A 17,092-nucleotide genomic window follows, 5' to 3' on the forward strand; every position below is an offset into this window, starting at 1 on the left:
TGGATTTTTGTGTTTGGCATTAAATGTTTGCTTCTCCCGTACAGGAAGTTATAATGTCTAACAATCGGCCTAACACTGACACCCTTGCTCCCAAGTCTTGAGGAGAAAGCTTCACCCCTGTCGGCTGGCGGCTCTGCAGAGGAGCAGGTCAGCCCGCCAGAGGCCCCTTCAGGAGTCGGGGGGCCGGGAATTTATATTTTAACAAGTTCCCCTACTAATTCTAATTTTGAGACTCTTTGATGTGGAGTCCCACTGTCCGACTGGGTAGCCAGCAGATATTGTAACTATTTAAATCTAAATTAAAATAAATTTAAATCAAACACAGAAGACAGCGCCGCCGTGGCACCTCCATCGCTTGCCAGCCACACTGTCCCTTCCCCATGGCAGAGGGACAGACAGCAGGGCGCCTGGCCGTGCTTATTCCCTAAAAATACTCCCGAGCCTCCCCGAGCGCGGGGCCGTTCGCTCCGCCCGGGCATCGGGGCCGGGCCAGGGGGAACGCTCGCGCCCGGAACCCTCCGCTGCGCCGCCGCGCCGGGGCGGGGGACTCTTTTACGATCGGACGCGCCGCGCCGGGGGACGCACTTGGGTGCCGGACCCGGGCTGCGCGCGCCGCCGCGCTTCCGGCCCGAGCCCCCAGGCCCGCGGAGCCGGAGCAGGAGGCGGGGGCCGCGCGCCCAGGCCGAGGTAGAGCCCGCGCCGCCCGAGCGAGGGCAGGAGGGCCCCTGCGGCCTCAGCCCTGCGCCCGCTGCCTCTCCCGCCTCGCAGGCCGCCCTCCCCGACCCCTGCGCCCTCCTTCCGCCTCCGGCTCTCCGACGTCGCCGGGCTGCCCGGGGCGGGGAGACCTTCCTGCTGCGGCCGCCTCGTGGGGAGCGTCGGAGCGCGGAGTGTGCAAACGCGAGCCAGGCGGAGCCCGAGGCCGGCGTGCGCTCGGGAACTGCTGGGAGGGCCCTGAGGCGACTGGAGTCCACGTTTACTCCGTCACCTAACATTTTAGAGTTAAAATGTTTCTGTTGTGTCCAAAATAAGTTCTTTTCCATTTTCCCCTGGTCCTGCAGAAATCAGCCTTGTTTTTTGTTTGTGTAACATCTGCTCCTGCATTTGTTAGGTGCAGGAGTACAGATTCCAAGCCTGTCTCCCGGGGGAGGTGGATGTGTAAGCAAAGGCTCTCCACGTATACATGTGAGGTGTTTGGAAGGCAGGAGGGAGCAGCCACCACCCCGGGAGGGAAGGCTTCGCAGAGGAGGTAGTATTTGAGCTGAGCTTTGAAAGAGGATTAGGAATTTGCCAAGAGGGAAAGCACAAGAGCTCAGGGATCGGGGGCAGAATTGAACGTTTCGGGAGTCCAGGGAGAGGGGGAAAATGTTCAGGTGGGAGCAGAGGCTGAGGAGGTCTTCAGTGCTAGCCTCGAGTGCTGGCCAGGAGCATAAACTATCAGTTGGGTGTTAGGAAGTTTTTGAGCAGATGAGTGGGCTGGTCATGGCGGGAACCGTGACTTCCCTGCGTCCGGCTGAGCTGGTCGTGGCGGGAACCGTGACTTCCCCGCGTCCGGCTGAGCTGGTCGTGGTGGGAACTGTGACTTCCCTGTATCCAGCTGAGCTGGTCATGGCGGGAACCGTGACTCGGTCTAGTGGCCTTCCCTGTGTCCACCTGAGCTAGTCATGGCAGGAACCATGACTTCCCCGCGTCTGGCTTAGCTGGTCTTGGTGGGAATCTTGACTTCCCTGCATCCGGCTGAGATGTCATGGCGGGAACCGTGACTCGGTCTAGTGGCCTTCCCTTTGTCCGGCTTAGCTGGTCATGGCGGGAACCGTGACTTCCCCGTGTCCGGCTGAGCTGGTCATGGCGGGAACCGTGACTTCCGCATGTACAGCTGAGCTGGTCATGGTGGGAACTGTGACTTCCCCGCGTCCGGCTGAGTTGGTCATGGCGGGAACCGTGACTTCCACATGTACAGCTGAGCTGGTCATGGTGGGAACTGTGACTTCCCCGCGTCTGGCTGAGTTGGTCATGGCGGGAACCGTGACTTCCCCGCGTCTGGCTGAGTTGGTCATGGCGGGAACCGTGACTTCCCGTGTACAGCTGAGCTGGTCATGGCGGGAACCGTGACTCAGTCTAGCAGCCTTCCCTGTGTACAGCTGAGCTGGTCATGGCGGGAACCGTGGCTCTTAGTCCAGCGGCCTTCCCCGCGTCTGGCTGAGCTGGTCGTGGCGGGACTGTGACTGGGTCTGGCACCTTCTCTTCGTCTGTGCTGTGACTTGGAGGACAAGGTCTCCCTTGCTCTCACAATGTTTTTCTCTGAAACGTCTCCTTGTGGCAGACTGAATTGGTGGATTAATCTGTGGGTCTAAAATAGCAGCAAGCTTTGCCCTTGTTGGTATTTTTTAAAATGGCGTTTTACTTCCTAAAAGGGAAGTAAATGTAAGTGTGTTTTTTGTTTTTTTTTAATTTGAATTTAGAGCTCGTGAATGCAGTCTGAATGTCTGTTAGTTACAAATATAGTCTTGAAAGCAACCCCGCAAAACCACAGGCATCACTGAAATGAAGGTCTCCACTGAAGAACAGGGGTCTGCTCCTCCCGCCCCCACACCATTGTCAGAGCAACAAGGCAGGAGGAAGTGCTCTTGGGGGTCCCCTTTAGATATCAGGTTTGGGGGTCGGTGGGCTGGGTGTGGTGTTGAGTAGATCAGGTGCCGTTTTATTCATTTGGAAACCAGCCGCTTCATTTGAATGCAAGTATCGTTCTTACCCAGTAACCTTTGTCCTGCGTTTCCGCTGAGCCTCCACGGGATGCAGCCACTGTGCTGAGGACAGCGCAGCCATTTGTTTTGCGCTCGCCATGTGCCAGGTCTTTCATCCGAGCATCAGCTCTGTTAGGTGGGTCTTCTTCATCTTATAGATGCGGAAACCATGCCCTAGAGAGGTGAGGAAAAAGAAGTTCAAGACTAGGTCTGTGTTGACTATAAAATCCGTGCTGTTCACCCGGCGTCCTATTAAGACAAGAAAGATGGGATCTTCCTGGTGTTTGAAGTGTGACCCTTGGGGGTCCATGCGTCACCACTTCTTGGTGGTCTGCCCTGACCTCTGGGCTCTGCCCAGTTCCTGACTTGAGATCTTGCCTCCTAGAGTAGAAGGCAGCAGCTGTGTCCAGTGGTTCCCAAACCCCAAAGAACACTGTACGTTTTCCATGAAAAGGGTGACCTGGCTAGAGTGCAAGCTTCTCTGCTTTTGACCAGGATTGCATCCCAATGTGATGGCACTGGCCGTTTCGTGTTGATGAAGTGCTGAATAGCAGTTGGTTAGTTAAAACGGGGAGCACCCACGACAGAGCTGTGTTGACATGGTGGGTGAGGTCTCTCTGAGCTGTGCTGCTGGTCATGGGGAGCCGAGTGACGGGAGATGCCCCCGTGGCTCAAGGATGGGGTCACTTCCTGGAGGAGCCGTGCATCTTGCTGATGCCCCAGGCGTCTGTCCATAATTGAAGCATGTACCTGCTCGAGGCGGGGCCCAGCCCCGGTGACCTCGGGAGATGGCAGCCCTGCATGGAGTTTGCAGTTGGGTGCTGGCAGGGTCTCGTCCTCGAAGGACGAGGAGGCCAGTGTGACGGGTGCCTCTGTTCCCCCTCATTGTAGGTGGGAGAGTAGAACAGTGCAGCCTGTCTGGAGGGGATGTGGGCAGTATCTGCCCAAACTAAAGCTGACCTGCTGCCTGCTGTGGTGGTTCCACCTCCTGGCGTTGTCCCAGGCGGGCCCAGAGGCTGGGGCGAGGACAGCACTCATCCTTCCGCCAGGGTTCTCTTTTCTGGGTGTCTGCCCGGCTGCCCCCCGTCCCTCGGGGCTCAGCTGTCCTGCCCCTCCTGCCACTGTGCCCACCCCCTTCCATGCACTGGGGAGCCTCGTCACCCCGGCACCCCCCGGCTCCCTGGTTCTGGGTGCAGCGCAGCCCAGGAGGCTAGACTGGAGTCGGTCCATGCCCGACAAGAATGTGCCAGCCAGCGAGGGTTGCGGAGGAGAGGCAGGGCGCCTTAGGGAAAGGGCCGTCGGTGTCCTCATTGGGAAGTTGCTGGACTCAGGCAGGGCGCCAAGGAGGCATCGTGGAGACACTGTGGAGAGCGGAAAACGGTTTCAGTGTCGTGTTTGCTCTTTTTCCAGTATGCTGTCTTTTATTTGCCTTTATGTTTATCTTATATTTGTAAAATAGAGAAAAAGATGATGAAATCACCTGAGTTTACCTCCTGGCCCCCTGAACGTCGAGGTGTCGTTTCTTTCTGCTGTATGTTGGGTGGTTTCTTTTCACCCAACACAAACACATGTTCACAGTTTTCGTTTCATGTGCTGGGACACGTCTGTGGAAAACCAGGTTATTTCCTTCCTTTTTTTTTTTTTTTTTTTACTTTTATAGATAGTGTTATAAGGAAATCATTGTACCTGAATTTTTGTTTATTATTTTAGAATTTTTTCAGTAGATTTTTGAAGTTGAATCAAAGTATGAATATTTTAAAGCTTTTGATACCCACGGCTGATTTGCTGCCAGAAGCATTGTGTGGGTTAAAAAGGCAGCTGGAAGCACCTGAGGCCTGTTTCGGGATGTCTCTGTAAGGTAGTATTTCACAGCTGGAAGGTGTCATCCAGCCTGCCCTTCTTTTTCTTATTTTAAATTTATTTTTTTAAGGCTGGCTGTTCTTTGATGGTGGACAGCAGGATTGAGCTTTGCAGTGCATCATCTAAAACATGTAGGACCTTGACCAAGCCAAGGGGGCTGTGCTTGCATATGAGCAGGGCCTGCGGCCGCACCCCACACCCCTCTCCAGGCTGCCCTGAGGCCACAAAGCCCTTTTCCATCGTGGGCTAGAAGCCGAAGATGGAAAAGTGAAAAGCTCACCGTGCAGTCTCAAACCCCAATCAAGTGGAGGAGTGAGGAATGCTTTAGTGGCGTCAGCTTCCAAAATAGCCCCCTCACCAGCCTCTGCGGGGATCCCTCTGCTCCTGGTTATGTTTCGTGGCCATGTTTTCCTAAAAGGCATCAAACCCGGGCCCCAGCGAGACGGCTTTGTTGGAGCCGGTGTGTTCGCCACCTGTGCTTGAAGGCCGCTGTCCTGACCATAGCCTGGCCCTGCCGCACCCTGAGCTTGGGCAGGGCCCCTCCCTGGGAAAGCTGCTCCTGGGGATTCAGTAGCGAGCAGTGACCCAGGAGTTAGCGGAAATGCCAGGCGGAGGACCCCAGCGTCCTGGCGCCATGCCACCCTCCTGCAGCGGCGCCACCGGGCTGCGTGTCCAGCGTTAGCTCAGCGTGCGCGTGCACTTGCTTCGGGCAGGACCCAGTTCTTTGTCGTCTGCATAAACCTGTTATGAGCCAGTAGCTTTAATTTTTAAAAGGATGCACCTTTCTCATTTTTATTTGAGAAGTTTTCTGTATCAGATTTGCTGGGTCAGTGGGTGAGACAGTGGCTGTGCGTTGGGGAGCTATGGAAATTGCCCTCTCCGGGGCCACCGTGTGATAAAGGGACGGAAGCCCCAGGAATGGAGGAAGGGCCGGTCAGCCCTCAGGTTTCCCGCTGCCCTGAATGCTGACTGCTCGCTCCTTCCAAGTCCCTGCTGTGGTCTGGGTTCCTCCTCGGGGCCCTGGTTGGGGGCGCTGGGGAAGGAGGTGCTGTGGAGGCACTGCGCCTGCCACCTGCTCTGGTGCCCGGCGGGGAGAGCGGAGGGGCGGCTGGCTCCCCTCTCTGTGCGAGCAGCTCCTGGCCACCTCGGCACCCAGCCAGCCCCACTTCCAGTGAATAACTTGTTCAGTTTGCTAATGCTGCTGGAATGCAAAACACCAGAGATGCATTGGCTTTTATAAAAGGGGGTTTATTTGGCTACACAGTTACAGTCTTAAGGCCATAGAGTGTGCAAGGTAACACATCAGCAATCAGGTGCCTTCACTGGAGGATGGCCAATGGCATCCGGAAAACCTCTGTTAGCTGGGAAGGCATGTGGCTGGCATCTGCTTATTCCCAGGTTGTGTTTCAAAATAGCGTTCTCCAGAATGTCCTCATCATCTTTCAACAGCCATCTTCAAAATGTCTGTATAAGCTGCAGCAGCAAGCTTCTTCTGTCTGAGCTTCTTTATAGGGCTCTGGTAAACTAAACAAGGCCCACACTGAATGAGCAGGGCCATGCCTCTGTGGAAATTATCTAATCCAAAGGTTCCAACCTAATCAAGATTAAATATGTTTGCCCCACAAGATTGCATCAAAGAACATGGCGTTTTGGGGGACATAATACATCCAAATTGTCACACACCCCAATAGCACCTTGTTCTCAGCAGGAAGACTGGGGCCTTGGGGTGTGCCCTGAAACGCCATGTGGCGGCTCCGTTGGCAGACCCTTGCTTCCAATGCTGTGGGCCAGTAGCAAAGGCTCCCGGGGGCCAGGAGAGGGAGCACGGTGAGGCCGCCCCGGTCTGCCTCGCCCCCGTCGGGCGTGTTGACGGTGTCTGGTGGCTGCTTTCTTTTGATCTCTTGGTGTCTTGGTGGCAGCAGAGATGGGGGCCGCGTGCAGACGGGGTGTCTCTTCGCTGCCTGAGCCTGAAGTGCAGCCTTCCAGCAGGGCCACATGCAACTGAGGCTAACCTCTTGGGAGAGGCTGCCAGGCGCCGAGAGCGCCCACACTCGCCCCGAGCAGCCCGTGAGGTGGCGATTCTGCCTGGCACGGGAGGTGCAGGTGGCAGCCCCGTGTGGCCGTGGAGAGGCATCCCTGAGAAGACGCACCCCATGCCGGAGCTCCGAGGAGCTCCAGGGAAAGCAAAAGCATGCTTTGGCCCTGGCAGTTGTGAATGTTGTGGAGTTGGTTCATTTTGTTAGATAATTATAAAGCGTTGTGTGTAATCTGTCTTGTAAATTAGGAACAGAGAACAAAACTGTTTTGCACGTGCAATAAACAATAACGTGTTAGCTTCTGCCATAGCAAGTTGGTGAAGGAGCGAGGAAAGTGAGACCCTCTCAGCAGGAGACAGTGTGCTCCCCAAGAAAGAGGCCGCATTGGGGCCCCCCAGGGCTGGGCAGGGGCAGGGAGGCCTGCGGGGCGTGGCGCCCTCGGACAGGGCCGTGGCCTGGCGTTGCACTGATGGGCCAGCGCACAGCTGCTCCCTGTGGGTTGCTCACCCTGAAGGTAGGTGTTCTCCAGGGACAGGCCCACCCAGCCTCTGCCCAGTGGGGTAGGGAGGGCTCCTTCAGCCCGCGAGGGAGACTCCAGCCGTGGACTGCACGAGGCAGATGCTGTTAGGCCATGAAACGCCCTTGTACGAGGGCACATGACGGCAGTGGGCCTGGGTCCTTGTGGTGCCATCTGGGAGGCATGGTTCCTGGCGGGGGGTGTGTCCTGGGGGGGTGGGACCTGGGGGGGTGTGGGTCCGGGGGTGTCCTAGGCGCCCGGGTGGATCTTGCTGAGACGGGCCAGCTATTGCTGGTGGCAGCACTGCACCGAGCCCCCCCCACCTCCAGGCCCCAGTCCCCAGGCACCTCCCCAGCTCTGGCTCCTGCACGTTGGTCAGTATTTACCTTGAGGGAGAGGGAGGCGTTGAGTTTCAGCTTAGAACCCCGCTGCCCTCCACACGTGCACTTCTGCAGAAAGCCCCACTGCCTTCCAGGCAGCCTTCAAGGAGGGGAGGCCCCCCGCTCCTGGCGTCCCCAGGGCTTCCCTGCTGGTGGACGGAGCATCTGCTCAGCGGCTCTTAGCCAGTCCTCCTTTATCTAGTATTTTTCCAGGCTCAGGTTTTTTTAAACCCTTTTTTAGAATTGACCTTAAATGCATTGAGTTTGATTGGCTTCTCTTTGACCTCACCTGGTTTGTTCCACTTGTGTATTTTTGAAATCCCTAAACTAATGAGATTCAACAGAAAGCTGAGCTGTTGGACATTTAAACTCTGAAGGATGAGTGTGTGAGCGTTTCACATTCGGGACGTTAGATATTTGCAAGTGTGTTTTTAACCTGCTTCAGGTGGAGGGGAGGATGGGCCAGCAGTAACCTCGTGCCTTCCGCCTTGCAGCGCTGCCTGGGTCATCACTGCAAGATGTTTGTCGGCGCCATGTCCTTCCTCGCGCAGACAGCTGCCTGGCGCCTGGCACGTGCCATGGCCTCCCGCGGCGGGGCGAGCCTCCTGCACACAGCCGCGGCCGCCCACGCCAGCAGAAGCGCCCCGGTGTTCACCCGAGCCCTGGCCTTTGGGGACAGACTTGCCCTCGTTGACCAGCATGGCCACCACACGTACCGAGACCTTTACCGCCGCAGCCGCAGCCTGTCCCAGGAGCTTCTGCGGCTGCGGGGCTGTGCTGGTGGGGACCTGCAGGGAGAGAGGGTCTCCTTCCTGTGCTCCAATGATGCCTCCTACGTCGTGGCCCAGTGGGCCTCGTGGATGAGTGGCGGCATTGCAGTCCCTCTCTACAGGAAGCACCCGGCTGCAGAGCTCGAGTATTTCATCCACGACTCCCAGAGCTCCCTGGTTGTGGCAGGCGAGGAGCACGTGGAGCTCCTGAACCCGATCATCCAAAAGCTGGGGGTCCCGTTGTTGCCTCTTCCCCTTACGCTCCCCAGCAAGGACACAGAGGAGCCCGCAAGATGGGAGGTGCAGGAACAGGTGTGGGGGGACCGCGGTGCCATGATCATCTACACGAGCGGGACCACGGGCAGGCCCAAGGGCGTGCTGAGCACCCACCGCAATCTCGAGGCTGTGGTGAGTGGCCTGCGGTGGCCGGGGCCTCTGGATCCGCATCACGTCCTGCCCCAGGGCTGCTTTCTTTTCAGTGGGGTCACACATGGTGTCACCACCCTGCTGGGCCAGACAGGGGTGCTTGGCACTGCCCCCAGAGCCGCCTCAGCTCACAGGGCCGGGGGCGTCCAGGGGCTGGGGGCCTCTGCTGTCAGAGGGGTGGGCCTGCAGGGAGGGCCTCCCCACGACTCCCAAGTTGGGCCGTTTCTGTCTGCTGACCCCTGGCTTACGTGGCTGCCTCTGCCGGCGGGCCCTGGGCTGGGTCCTCGCCCCTCCCTTCAGGCCTTAGCGCTTTGCTTCCGCCTCCCCATCAGGCCCCCGGCCTGGGCCGAGCCTGAGCTGTGCCTCGTCCCCGCAGGTGACGGGGCTGGTCTGCAAGTGGGCGTGGACGAAGGACGACACCATCCTGCACGTCCTCCCGCTGCACCACGTGCACGGTGTGGTCAACAAGCTGCTCTGCCCGCTCTGGGTGGGGGCCGCCTGCGTGATGCTGCCCGAGTTCAGCGCCCAGCGGGTGAGTCGAGCTCGCGGCCCCCTCGCCTTGGAGTCTCCCACCGCTGCCGGAACAGTAACCACAAACTCTCTGACGTGGGTCCCAGGGCTAAAGGTGTCGGCAGGGCTGGGTCCCTTCTGGAGGCTCCAGGGAAGAATCAGTTCTGGCCCCTTCCAGCTTCCGGGGGCCGCCTGCACCCCTGGGCTCATGGTCGCACCCCAGCCCCTGTGTCTGTCATCTCACGGCCGCCTTCTCTTCTGCAGTCCCACCCCCTTGTGAGAACACTGGGCACCCAGTAACCCAGGGACGCCCCCCACATCTGGGTCCTTACCGCAGTCCCACCACAGAGTCCTCTTAGCCTTGCGAGTTGCCGTATCCACAGGCCCAGGGCCTGGACGTTGTGGGCCTTCCCAGCTCACCCTCAGCTCTAGTGATTCCGGAATGTGGCTCTGGTGGGGGCTTCAGTAGCTCCTTCGCTGTCCCCCCGAAAGCCTTTCATTCCTCCCTAGCACTCGCGTTAGAGGGGGCAGGAGGCAGGAGAGGGCCTGCACTCATGGCTGACGTGGGAGCTGAGGTGGGTCAGGGCCACGGCACCCGGGCACTGCTTCGCCGTGGCTTTGCTGCGGGAGAAGAGGGGCCACCGCACAGCTCCGTAGCAGCACCAGCCTCACCTCCTGGCACCTTGGTGCCAGTCAGGGTAATGGCAGCTCACGTGGCTGCTGGGAGGCCTGAGGCTCTGTCTGTGGCTGTCTGTCGTTTGGGGAAGGGAGCTTTGCCTTGGGGCTGCGTGTGTGCAGAGAGGAGCTCTCCAGGGTGCAGAGGCCTTGAAGTGGGGGACAGTGAGGGAGTGGCCTCCCTGCCTTCCTCGTGGGGAGGTTGGCTATAGCTTCCTGTAAGAAGGCCATAGGTTTTGTTGCCTTTTGCTGTCACCCATGCAGTGTTCTTATTCACGGAGCTCAGAGCATATGTGAATGTGGGAAGAGACCTGAGAGTTGGGGTCACAGAGCCGCAGTTCTGGGACCCTCTGTTGGCCCGGTGCTGAGGCAGAGGTGCCCTGAGGCCGGTTCCTGGCACCTGGGGCTCCTGGTCTGTGAGGGCGGTTGCAGCTGGTGGCCGCAGAGGGGCTGTGCGCCCCCACTGTCCCTGCAGGTGGAGCTTCCCCAACCACGGGAGGCGGGTCCACGACAGCCAGGAGGGGGCACCCACTGCAGCTGTTAGTGTTGGAGCCTCAGGCTTCCCCAGGGCTTGGGAGGGAATGCCCCCATTGCTGCCCCTTTGGTGGTTGCTTGCATCTCGGTCGGGTGAGTTTCCCCAGGGAGAGCCCCCTCCTTTGACTGCACTGAGGGAAGGGGTCAGGGCTCGCCCTTTCCTTGCGGCCCCGTCTCCTCCCTCGGTGTCAGGAGTGGACCAGACGAGCGCTGTTGGCGGGTGGGCTGGAGTCTGTGTCCAGCTTTTTATGAGCCATGCCTCCCGGGATCGGCTGCCCACTGGCCTGGTGTCCCTGACCCCTGAAAGGTGCAGAGCTATGAAGGAGGGTGCTCTCTCTGGCTTCTGCTGGGGTTAAGAGTCAAGGAGAACCCTGAGCATAGAAACCTCGTGAGCCGGCACCGCCAGGCAGCAGTGCTGGGGCTGAGAGAGGCTCGTTTGGAAGTCCAGGAGGGCCGCCACGCGACCCCAGGGGGGTCAGGGGCTTGTCCGCTGTGGGGGACACCCCAGCTGCAGAGCCCTGGGAGGGGGCCTGCTCGAGGCACAGGCCCTTCCCCTGCCTCCGTCACTGCGGTCACTCTGCTCCCAGTCACTGCGGTCACTCAGCTCCCTGTTAGGCTTTTGTTTGTTTGGGCCTATTTTTGGCTGATGGGTTCACATTGCCTTAATTACGCAAAATTCTTAACCATCACTTCTTCACATACACCATCTGCCCGTTCTCTCTTTTTCTTCTTCTGGGACCTCACTGACGTTAGTTTCAAATGTCTCCTGGGTGGGCCTGGACTTGTGTGTAATAATGTTCCTGCCTCCAGTTTTAAGAATCCCAGTATTCTCTGCTTTCCATCCTGTGTGCTCGCCCTGCGTCTGGGGTCCCCACAGCCAGCAGTCCCACCCTGCAGCCCACCGGGCTGTGGAAGCTCACTGGGGGGCCCGTCTGCTCCCACCGCACCCCAGGGAGGAGAGCAGCCCAGTCTCTGCTCACCCAACAAGTGTCCGTGTTTTTCCCTATGGAATTTAGTTCTTTTAATCTGTCTTTGAGTGTGGACTTTGGATATCTTTGAAACATTTATGGCTTTCTTAGATTATCCATTTTTTTCCCCTTTTGGTATGACAGAAACGATGGATGTCCTAACTAGAAGCTGACAGTCCTTTGTTACTTCTTCATTTATTACTGGAATATTTCTATAGAGAAACTTCCCCTTATCATTTCATGGGTACATTTCATGTGGTAAAGCAGAGTAAGTGCTTGATTCTTTTCCTTTATCAGTTCTCAATACAGTAAGTTGAGATGATCAGCCAGTTTGGGGTCATTTTGTTTAGAATCATTTTAAACTTCTGGCTTTAAGCACATTTGTCTGAAGTGTCCCATCCGTTGCAGCCGTCTCTCTATGGGGGAGAAGTTGTCCCGTCCGTGGCCAGTGGGACCTGCTCGGGGTTGGCCTCTGAGTCCCTGTGACCGACCCCAGGAGCCTCCGACGCCTTCCTTGGTTTCTGGTGTGACGGGCTGTTCCGGGTGCACTTGCTGTGCTCTATCTCAGACCTGGAAACAGCCGTTTCCTTCCGGAGCGCGGGTTCCCCCGGAGGGAAAGGCTTCAGAAGCCGTGGTCCAAGGGCAGGCTGCACGCGGCTGTCGGACTGGTCGTCGTTTCTTGGCCTTCTCAGTGGTCAGAGTTAGGCAAAAAAGACACACTTCTAAAATATGAAAAACGCATCGTGAGTTTATGCTTCCTCTCCCAGTTCGCATCTGGGACCACAGGGTTTTGCCGGATGCGTCTGTCGTCCGCCTGCCACCTCCTTCCCGGCCCGGTCTCAGCTCCATCATGATGTTGCCTATGGCTCATACACAGACTCAGGACTGCAGACACACCACCAGCAGTGCAGTTGCTGAAATAAGCTAAAAATGGTTTTTGAAGCTCTTTTTATCCTTAGGGTGTATTCCATTAGTTTTTCCAGTTAAATTACTGTGTTTTCAAGTCTGTTGGGAAAGTTCCTCTTGGTAGTGGGTAAGCAGCCAACTCAACACACGTTTGGATTCATGTGTGTCGTTATGCTTTCGATTCATAGGTATTGTATGTGGGAAAAATTAATTTTGTTTTAAAATTATATAAACCATTTATCTGGGTCCAAAGTCAATTTACAAAGCCAGCTCTCTTCAGACAAATATGGCTTCTCTCTCTGCTGGTCCTCTGTCTCCTCCATCCCTCAGAGATAACCGTTGAAACTTTAAATTTCCCTTCCATTGTAAAAGTGTCAGCCTTGTGTTTACATTCCATGAGCAGCTCTTCACGCCTCCCTCCCTTCTTAGGTAAACTAGCGTCTGGGAACGCTTTCCTCTGCCTTCCTCGTTTCCCTCCACGGTCCGCCCTGGAGCTCACACGGCAGAACTGTACATCGGGGGGTCCCTCGTTTCCGCAGCGCTGCGCCCTTCCCCTTGGGAGACGCAGCCATGGAGTGACGGGCCCTGCCGGCAGGCCTGTGTCTCCCTGGGTGACGAGGGTGGACGCTGGGGCTCGGGGACCCCGGAAGCTTGCATTCTCTCGGGGATTCCACAGCGGAATGCTGGGGCACGGAAAGCCACCAGATGAGATGTGGTGCACCAGTTTTCCTTAAAATTCATGGAGTACAACATGAAGATTTAACTGATGAGGAATTTAAAACCATCTTTACAGTAAAGCACGAACACACAAATGAAGCAGCGTCCTGGGCACTCACCCTCTGCCGATGCTGGTCCGTGCCAGGGCTGGGCCGGCTCCCGGGACACAGGCCTCTGGGATGGCACTGTGCACCCTGGCACATCTTGGCTGGAGCCTCCTTGCCCAGCTCTTTTCCTCCGTCGCTGTCCCTGCACACCCTTGGTGTCCATCGCCCAGGCGACCTCAGTGGGAACGGGCAGGGGGCAGTGTCATGGTACGAACGATGGGCCCCTTGGTGGGGTGTGCTGCCGGCATCTTCAGTGCCTGGGTAAGGAGAGGCATGCCGACGAGCCCCGCCCTGGACCTGGGGCATTGCAAATGCTGGTCTGTCTGCGTATGGTTTACTTTACTGCCCTGTCCTTTCTTTTTCCCTTTAGGTTTGGGAAAAGTTCTTAAGTTCTGAAATGCCACGGATCAATGTCTTTATGGCAGTGCCAACGATATACAGCAAGTTGATGGACTATTATGATGAGCATTTTACCCAGCCTCATGTCCAGGATTTTGTGCGCGCAGTTTGTAAAGAAAGAATTAGGTAAGACATCCAGAAAGTCTTGACGATCAGTACATATACTCCATTTCTAACAGTCAGTTCTGCTCCGTTTTAGGAAGCAGTGTTTTCTGGGCCCTGTAAAAACAGGTGCATAGGTGGTGGTGGGTGTGAGAGTGACTGTGAGGTGTGGACTTGGCCTGCTTGCAGGCGCCCTCCCAGCTTCTCTGCTCCTGCCAGCTACTCTCTGAGCTGTGCTCAGCGGGGCCCTTCTGCTGCTTCTCCTCTTTCTTGCCTCCTGCCCTCCAGAAGGTCCCCTGGTCGCTTGGTGTGGAGCTGAATCCTTTGCCCAGAGCGCCTCGGTGTGCCCATGCAAACCCTGGGTGTGATGTGTTTTCTCCCCCTGCCTGGCATCAAGGGTCAGAGACTCACAGGAAGGCACACACGTGTGCGCACAGCTCGGTTGCGTGTCACACCCACACTCACTCAGTAAACAGCAGAGGTGCAAGTGGGAGAGGGGGCAGTGGGTAAGCACAGCCTCTCAGACCCAGCGAGCAGGGGGCTGAGTGAGCGTGGCATGGCACAGAGGGCCAGTGTGACCTTTAAGCGCAGGTGCTCTCTGCGTCTGGGCCCCTCGGCCTTACGGGGTGTGCAGGAGGGGGTGCCTTTATTTCCCAGACACCCGGTGTGGCTGTGCTTGTGGTCCCACCTGCCATTCCCCTCTCCTTGTCCAGACATTTGGGGACACGAGCACCCTCGCCCCAGCCGTCTCCTGAGCCTGCTCACGTGGCCAGTGCTGGTGGCTGTCAGGGAGGAGCCCAGAGCCCTGGGCCGCGTGAGATCAGCGAGGGAGGAATGGGGTGATGTGGGTCCAAGGCCCTAAGGCCCGCCTGACTCGGACCCCTCCAAGGCTGCACATTGTCCAGGAGGAGACGCAGGGCGTGTTGCTCCGACAGCCAGGCCCCGTTCCAACTAGAAGCAAAATCCTCTTCCCCCTGGGCCTGCCACTGTGGAGGCACGATGCATGAGAGATTAGCTTCACGTGTTCCTAGTTTCATGTTGAACGGATCACGAAACCTTTAGGTGTGAAGCAGGAGCAAGTGGCCCCGCAGGGTCATTCCCTCCGGCTCCCTCCCGCTCCTTAGACGGAGCATATTATCCACGAATTGGGTTTTATCGTCATCATCAGTATTATTTTTGCTGTTACTTAGGATTGTGAATAGCCTCTTAATTACATGCCAGATGAGTGCCACCCCGAAGACCCTAAAAATACTTTCTTTTGTCTTGATTAAACCATCCCTTTTGAGACTTACTTGCTTTCTAAAATATACTCAATAAACTGTTTTCAAAGAACGAAGTTAAATTTTAACCCCAACTAGTTTGCATCCTGACTTCCTGGACCAGGAGTGTCGTAGAGCTCCTGCCCTGAGCATAGGAAGTGCTGCGCGTCGAGTCCGCGCTCTGCAGGATGCTGACCGCACCCGCCGTGCCGCGCAGGTTGATGGTGTCCGGCTCTGCCCCTCTGCCCCTCCCCGTGCTGGAGAAGTGGAAGGACATCACGGGCCACACGCTGCTGGAGCGGTACGGCATGACGGAGATCGGCATGGCCCTGTCCAACCCCCTGACTGCCACACGCCTGCCAGGTACAAGGCCTCCCTCCAGTCAGTGCACAGCGGGCCTGTCTTGGATGGGGGGGCTCCCAGGGGTGCTTGCCAGCCAGCCATGGCTGGACCCACCGTGCTGCCCGCCACGCTGCCTTCTCCCAAGGAGCCAGCCGAGCTCAGGACGGGAAGGCCCTCCTGCTGGCCCCTGCCTGAGCCCCCTGGGAGACGCGGGCACGCTGTCCCGGAGCCACGTGCTCTTGGTGCAGGGCGAGCTGACCACAGTGCCGCTGGCTATGGCTTCACGCCTCATCCCAGCTGCCCCAGACTGTGCAGGGCCGGGGGCAGGAGCAGAGGTGGAGGGTGTGGCGGGCAGGGGCTGGCGGCCCTTCTCCCACCCATCTCTTGTGAAAACGGACTGTCAGCCCCAGGTCCTCAGTGTCACTGTGTACTTTCACAGCCCTCTCTGTCCATTTTTCTGTACGCATAGAGTGAAATTCACCCGTTTTTTGGATCCATGTCTGTGAATTTTAAAAACGTTTAGTTACATAACCACCAGCACCTCAAAAGACCTCCGTTTTTTGTAGTCAGTACCTTCCGTACCCTCAAGGCCTGGCAACTACTTGCTTGTTTTCTGTGCCTGTAGTTCTGCGTCTTCTGGAGTGTCATGTGAGTGAAGCATGCGGTACGTGGCCTTAGTGTTTGAGGCTCATCCCTGTTGTCGCGTGCACCAGGAGCCCCCAGTTACCCACCTGTTACTGCGACAGTTGTCCGTCATGTGGGGGCACCATCCGCTGGGGGGCGTCAGGATGGCTTCCGGGTTTGGGTGGTCACAGGTAAAGCCATTCTAAGCACTGGCCGTGGGCTTCTGTGGGTCACACTCAGGAGCCGGTCACTGGGCTGCGTGCCCCAGGGTGGCCCTGCGCTCCCGCCCGGCCACGCCTCCAGCACCTGGCATCGTCCGCGTGTTCACGCCACTCTAGTGGGCGTGAAGTTTGTCTTGATGTGGGTTCATTTGCATTTATCTAACGGCAGCGATGTTGGTCATCTTTTCACGTGCTTGTTTGCCACCTGTATATCTTCTGTGGTGATGTATTTATTCAGACATTTTGTCCATTTTCAGTTGGGGTGTTTGTTTTCTTAATTGTGAATTTTGAGAGTTTTTTTTTGAAATTCTGAATAGAAACCTTCTACCAAATATGTGTTTTGTCTGTATATTCTCCCAGGTTGTGGCTTGTCTTTCCGTTCTCTTAATGTATCTTTTGAAGAGCAGATGTTTTTAATTTTGGTCCACTTTATTTTGTTCTCTTAAGAAATCTTTGCCTAGCCCAAGGTTTCAAAGATTTTCTACTGTGCTTTATTCCAGAAATTTCACAGTTTTAGTTATACATTTTGAGTTAACTTTTTATCTCATGCAAGGTATGGGCTGATGTTGTTTTCAGTCTGTCAGTATCTGGTTTTTCCAGTGCTATTTTTTGACAAGACTGTCCTTTCTACATTGATCTTCCTTTGACTCCTCATCAAAAGTTAGTTGACCGTATATGTGGGTTCTATTTCTGAACTCTCTTCTGAATTGTTTACTCTTTTGCTAATTCCATCCTTTCTCAGTTGCTGTAGCTTTGTGAAGTCTTAAAATGAGGTAGTCAGTCAGCTTTGTTCTCTTCCAAAATTGTTTGGCTATTCCAGTTCCTTTGCCTTTCCATACAAATTTTAGAATCAACTTGTCGGTTTCTTAAAAAGGTTTTTCTGGAATTCTGACTGGAATTATGCTGAGTCTATAGGTCACTTTGAAGAGAACTTGTTTCTTAATTTCAATTCCAATTCATGAGTACTGTGCATCTTTCCATGTATTAGGTCTTTTTTA

The 17,092-nt window shown here is 56.3% G+C and overlaps 1 protein-coding gene across 10 annotated transcripts in view; it reads left to right on the forward strand.

Moving 5' to 3' along the window:
- Nucleotides 1-595: 595 nt before the first annotated feature.
- Nucleotides 596-17,092, forward strand: part of ACSF3 (acyl-CoA synthetase family member 3) — a 66,959-nt gene continuing 50,462 nt past the window's right edge. For 5 of the 10 annotated variants that reach the window (XR_005213783.1, XR_005213785.1, XR_005213784.1 and 2 more), the window contains exons 1-5: nucleotides 6,229-7,151; nucleotides 8,029-8,712; nucleotides 9,107-9,262; nucleotides 13,518-13,672; nucleotides 15,125-15,270. Coding sequence is in view for 6 of the 10 variants with exons in the window: in XM_037815642.1 (XP_037671570.1) it covers nucleotides 7,107-7,151; nucleotides 8,029-8,712; nucleotides 9,107-9,262; nucleotides 13,518-13,672; nucleotides 15,125-15,270 (1,186 nt within the window). In the remaining 4 variants the exon portion in view is untranslated. The other 5 variants (XM_037815641.1, XM_037815640.1, XM_037815638.1 and 2 more) reach the window with 4 other exon arrangements.

The sequence above is a fragment of the Choloepus didactylus genome, chromosome 22 (assembly GCF_015220235.1).
Source record: "Choloepus didactylus isolate mChoDid1 chromosome 22, mChoDid1.pri, whole genome shotgun sequence".
NCBI lineage: Eukaryota > Metazoa > Chordata > Mammalia > Pilosa > Megalonychidae > Choloepus > Choloepus didactylus.